General features: G+C 48.5%; 1 protein-coding gene across 5 annotated transcripts in view; it reads right to left on the bottom strand.

Moving 5' to 3' along the window:
- Positions 1-766: 766 nt before the first annotated feature.
- The window catches only part of VANGL1 (VANGL planar cell polarity protein 1), a 44,390-nt gene continuing 39,156 nt past the window's right edge, over positions 767-6,000 (bottom strand). For all 5 annotated transcript variants that reach the window (XM_027878880.1, XM_027878878.1, XM_027878882.1 and 2 more), the window contains exons 7-8: positions 5,128-5,362; positions 767-3,922 (exon numbers count right to left, since the gene is read on the bottom strand). In XM_027878880.1, coding sequence (XP_027734681.1) covers positions 3,662-3,922; positions 5,128-5,362 — 496 coding nt within the window. In that variant the 3' untranslated portion in view covers positions 767-3,661. The remainder of the gene's footprint in view (positions 3,923-5,127; positions 5,363-6,000) is intronic.

Genomic DNA, 6,000 nt, shown 5'->3' with positions numbered 1-6,000 from the left:
GTAACAAATCTGAGAGCTAAAAACCAAAGCCTTAAAAGTATCCAAGCAACATACTTGAGAGTCACAGGAACCACGCCAACATGGAAGGGAGGAGTAGGGCACCACCACTCCTGGTTAGGCAACACAGCACCCTACTGAATGGTTCAGCTTCCAGGGAAGGATGTCCAGTGCAAGGATCTCCTCCGAGGGGGACACTGTCCACTTCGTCACAAACAGGGTTGTCTTAAAAAAACACTTGAATTCTAAAAAAATCCCCCCACAATTCCCAGCCAGGTAAAAACTATCCACATTGCGAGAGAGGAGGGAAAATATGTGCAACAAGAGAGCGCAGGATAGGAGAGGCTTTCGGAGAAACAGCCTCTACTTGGCTGACAAACCCTACAAGTTGTATTTATGCTCAGCTCTTGGCAAGCTCGGCAGAAGCAAAGGCTGCAGGAATTGGACCAGAGCTTCATTCCCTATGACTCGACTCTTACTCATTAGCTGGCTATAAACACAGTTAAACAAACCAGTCTGCTCTCACCACTCAGTACAGTTTTAAAGAGTTTGAATTCCTATAGATGCCACAGATTCATCTGTGCATCTCAAAGCACTTGAGAGCAAGTTGAGTTTAGCCTCACAACACCCCAGTGAGGTAGATATGACAGTGGTCCCCTGATTTTGCATGGAGAGGGGAACAAGAGTCCCTAAAAAAAAATGTCACTAAGAATACCAGAACAGGGAATATTCAGGAGTCACAATTCCCTGTGACTGTGTGATTCCCTGTGAGTCTGTCCTCATCTCTAAGCAGGCTGCATCTCCAAGGAGATCGTTTGAGAGGCCAAGTCGTTTCCTTCAGATGTCATCAGGCAAAGCATTCACGCTGCTGACATAGGGAAGAGTATTTAATGTAGGAGTTGGCCCCCACTGACAGTGTCCTTTTTTGGCAGCAGACAGAAAAGGCAGCATGGAACTACAGCACAAAGATGAGGAAGCAGACCCAGAGCGAGCACATACCGCTTCTGTCTGGTTCTCCATGTGTTAAAGGATTTAACAAAATTAAGACGTGAGTTTCCTGAGCAGATAGTGTCAGACAACCCCCCTCGTGGGGCAGGGAAAAGGAAAGGGGAAGGAAATCCTGGGAAAGTAAGAAAGTTTTGCAGATGTGCCTGTGACAAGGTGCTCTCACATACATGGCACACCCAAGCCCCCGGCAAGGTGGTTCTTGTTCTGGCTTCACAGAAATGAGCCAATTCAGCCACAGGCAGTAGCCTCCACACAGGCATTAAGCGCTCCACAGTCTCCCAAGCTACTCCCAGTCTCTCCCACCCTACTGGTTATGCACATCATAAAAGCCAGGTGCAGATATCTTTAGGAGAGCCAAGTGTAAGATACTATATGCTCTCCTTTTTTTTTTTTTTTTTTTAAAGGAATAAACCCACCTATTTTTTCAAAGTAAAACACTGCAAAGGCCACAGGCAATAAAGGAGTCCCCATACAGACTACCAGAAAGTTGATCTACACAGAAATCCAAACACTGAGTTTTTAGAGAAGAGAAAACTCTACCTACTTCCCATCCTTTAAGGGCAAAGGGCCTAATCCCATCACGTATCATGCCATCTAGTTTCTTCACAATCACTTCTGGCACATTACAGGGAAAAAAAAGGATCCAGGAGACTACCACACACTTGTAAGAAAGGCAAAGGAAACTGCAGGGGTCCCTTGGATGGGGAATCATCACTTTAGACTCTTTCTCCCCAGGGTGTTTCCTTGATCCCAAGAGGACTATTCACAGGGGCTGCTGGACATGCATCTGCATTGCTGCTGAAGAGGATGGACCCTCCTGCCCTGTCCCCAGCATTCCTGCTTAAGGAGGCTGCTCCCTCCCACCAGCTCGTGGTGGGCACCAGTCAGCCCACACCTGCTGTGCCACGCAGGACTGGCATAGCCCCACTCTTTGTTTGGTCACCTCACCCTGGTGGGAGCATGGAGGCAGCCCCATGAGCTCCTGGAGGAGCCCAGGGAAAGGCCAAAGGGGACAGGTGGGGCTGTTACAGCCTTCCTCAGAAGACTGTGCAGTCTGGCAATGAAAGGCACTGGCTAACATAAGGAAGAAGGCCCTAGTTCCAGAGGGCAGGCCAGATCCTGCCTGATAAGGGATATTTGCATGGCAAAAGACTGAGCAGAATGAATTGAACATTTACATTCACATGGATCTCAGGGGTACCTGACTGAAGGCAGGTCGATGCCAGCCTAGCAGCTACGTTACCTGAACTTGAATGTGATGCTCCCGTGCTGGCAATCAGTCTTCAGACATCGATTTAGGTCATCATTAAAAACAAACTTTCTAGAACCTCATAAAACTCAGGTGACACTGAATTCACACATGACAGCTGCACTGGTAGGCAAAGGCAGCCTTACAAACAAAACTCCTCTCTCAGGAGCAGATCCCAGCACTGAGCAGAAACTCCCACAGCACAGCAAGGCCAAGAAAGGCAGGCAGATTTTCAACATTCAGAACACCGTTTGGTATTTTTTAGCTACAGCTGAAGGTGTAAGGTGGGGAAGGGCTCACTGCAGTGTTTCCAGAGCACAACAATTCTCCAAAGCAAGTGAACATGGCAGGGGTCAGCCCATCCCTGGCTCCTCTCCTTAAGGAGGGAAGTGCTTTTGTTGGTCTTTTCTCCAGACACACTTGAAACTGGCTCGAGAGGGAGGGGCACATTCCTGCCTGCACCCCCTTCCCCTCAAAGAGGCTGTCAGATGTAGGGAGGGTCTGTGATTTATCTGAGGAGGAGCCAGCTATTCACTGACCCTGTCCCAGTGCAAATACGCCCTTGCAGGTGCAAAAGGAAGTGGTAGTGCCTGGAGAAACACATTCAGAAAGCCAGATAGAAGGGGACAGAAACAGGGAGCCTTGGGAGTGCCCGACAACGATGTGGACAAGCAGAAGAGAGGGAAGCAGGTGAGAGAAAACAGGGAGCTGTGCCACACAAAACAATTTCACTAACAAGCACTGATTAAAAAAAAGTAATAAAAATTCAAAAAGCTGAAAGATGGACTGATCCAGTTTAAGACAAGTAATTTCACAGGGAGTGAAACCACCCCACTATGCTCATACAGGTCTGGCACTGACAGAAGAGGCACATGGAGAAGAGGAAAAGAATAAAAGAGAATAGAAGTACTCACACACCCGCCCTTTGATATTCCCTCCTCCCTGAGCGAACAGGGACTGCTGCACCCCTGTGCCAGCAGGTTTCTATAACGGAGAGGTGAGCAACGCCCTCTCAGGAACAGCCACAGGTAGCAAAAGAAGAGACACAACAGAGCAGGCGTGCACACGGCGTAAGGCAGCACTCCAACAAAAATACTGACGTTGCAATTGTGCAGAGAAAAAGAGAGCGTGAGATTTACAGTATGCCTGGAAAGAGAGGGGGAAAGAAAAAAAATCTGTTCTGTCTCCAAGGCTGAGCTAACTGAGCCAAGTCACCCTGTTGCCTCTTAAGATATCTTATCTAGAAAGAAGTATCTCAACTCCCCCCTCCCCTTTCCAAATAAAGTGCAGATGGTCAAATATTACTGGTCCATCATCTGCCAGTTTCAGTCAGCATTGGGGAAATTAAACCCAAAAGCACAATATTGAAAAAAAAAAAATCTCCAAACAACCCACCCTCAAAATCCCTTAGACTGAAGTCTCAGACTGTAAGCGGAGGACAAATTTATGAGATTTAGGGTCTATGAACTCTTCTGAGAGTTTGATGAAGGGGATTTTTTTCACATTAACAACAAGGCTGAAGTCCAAGCACTTGAGGACAAACACGATGCCGTCTTGCAACCCGCTTGTGACCGCTTCCTCGCTGACGAGCGTCCACTGCTTGGAGAACCAGCGATCCCTGTCATATTGGAGGGTTGGGCCCGGGTTGAGGTAACGCTCCAGGAATGCCTGCCAAGAGCGGGACACACGTTAGCACCGGCCCCACAACTCGCTCTGCTCTCTTCCCATCCCCAAGTACGGCTCCACGAGCACGGGCTTGCCATGCTGAAAATTGTTCCAGTTTTTACACTTCAGAAGACATCTTCTCCCCAGTCCCTCCCAGATTTTCAGACCCCAGCAATAGGCAAAAACATCAGGAGATCCTCTTTCAGTCCATCCCAGCAAGCTTGCAAAGTTATAGCCCTGATTTCTGCCACCAGCGCAGCCCTCTGGCAGCAGTTCAGTAGAGCAGAGGTCATTTCTCCCCTACCAGCCCCATAACCCATCCCAAAACTGCAGTCCCAGACAGTGAGATAGGATAGCTGGCTCTCTCCTTCAGGCCAACCTAAGGTGGAAAGCAGAGGTTTCCATGTTTTCAGCCTAAGCCTGCAAAACCAGAAGCAGAACATGAAACACTGTTTGACACCATGTTTTAAAGTCTCCTTTGCAATCTTCATGGCAGCAGAACCTTCTCTTACCTGGGTAAGGTCCCAGGTGGCTCCCAGAGGGAAGATAAGGCCCATCTCTTGACAGCATTTCTGCTCTTAGTGTAGTAAGACCTGGGTGAACACCCAGGAGTAACCCTTTCCTAGGACTGTGGGGTATTCTTAGAGGGAAATGTGGAGAGTGGAATCGTGTGACCCATTTCCCTCATCATTCAGTCCCTTCCCGTGTTTGCAAGTCAACAGTCACAATCTGGCCCTGAAGCAGCAAAGTGACATTTGACCAAGCAGCCCATGAATTAGAAACATTATCAGAGAGACAGAGATTTATGCAGTGATTAGAAGCAGTCAAAAATATAGCAGGGTACAGAAAAAAAACACCCCTTTGCACACTGCCACCTGCATCATGCAGCTACCATGAGTCTGTTGGGAGAACTTCCTGTGACTCAAGGCCACCATCTCAAACACTTCTTCAGTACTCCCTTTGCTGAACTGGATAGGAGAACAATTATGTCATAGGCATTTTCAGATAAAGAGAGAGAGAAGATGCTGCAGAGGAAATATTACTTCCCTTTAAGACCTGATACAACCTACAGTGCACTGATTCTATCACAGGTAGCAACTACAAAAACATCTAGTCACCTCCCTTGACAACTTTCTGTTCTGTGTGAACACACAGATGTGCCACCCCCTTCTCCCTCCTACCTGCACCAGTGTTAGAGAAAGCATTACCTTTGGTGTCATGTTGTTGGTGATGCAGAAGGACAAGTGTTGCAAGATGCTCTCCATGCTGTGGTACTGCTGCTGGCGGGTGGTGCGAAGGTACTTCTGCAGAGCCCTGGCCATGGAGGGGAAGATTGCCTGGGCTGCTTCTCGGGGGTCCATCATTTCTCCTGGAGCTTTCTGCTGTTCCTCTGCCTGGAGGCGTTTGATGTGAGTGAAAGCTTCCTCTACCGCAACCACAAGCCTACAGAAGGAAAGTCGGGATGGTAAGAGTCATAACGAGAGGTAGGATAGGTCTGTGGATAAGGCAGAGCCTGAGAGTCAGGATTTACAAGCTCCTATTCCCATCTGCCATTGAGTCACTGCCTGCTATGAATTTACATAAAATCTTCTCTACTGACAGTGAGGGGTAGACAACTGCTTTTCATTCCCTGCCCAAGCCATCCAGCAACTGAGGGTCATAAACCAGGATTAAGATTTTAAAAGCCTGAGCACTGCACTTGGTTCTGCCAACACAGCATAAACGTCAGCTGCGTGACTCAAACAAGACACAGCTGCCCTTGTGTTTAATGCACATCTTAATACAACAGATCCAGCACACAGAACTGCAGCACGAAGCTTAGGGACAGGCAAGGAGTCAGGAGGAGACAGGCTACAAACTAGCATGACCCAGGCCACAGAGCACTCTGAGACACTGTGCTCACAAGCTGCAGTCTGCTCTTATGCCAACCGGGTACAGAACTCGTGCTGCCAAATGACTGCCCTGCCCCCCTCTACTGAACAGCAAGGGAGAAAACACCCCCCCCCCCCCGTCTTCACTTGCAACACTGCAACCAGAGACATCCCCTGCAAACCATTCCTGTGTTGGCACAGGTGAGTAAA

Source organism: Empidonax traillii, unplaced genomic scaffold, assembly GCF_003031625.1.
Source record: "Empidonax traillii isolate 1590-97213 ecotype Southwest subspecies unplaced genomic scaffold, ASM303162v1 scaffold46:size3806547, whole genome shotgun sequence".
In the NCBI taxonomy this organism is placed as follows: domain Eukaryota; kingdom Metazoa; phylum Chordata; class Aves; order Passeriformes; family Tyrannidae; genus Empidonax; species Empidonax traillii.
Note: the sequence above shows the minus strand (reverse complement) of the source record. Positions and strands in the feature narration are given on the sequence as shown.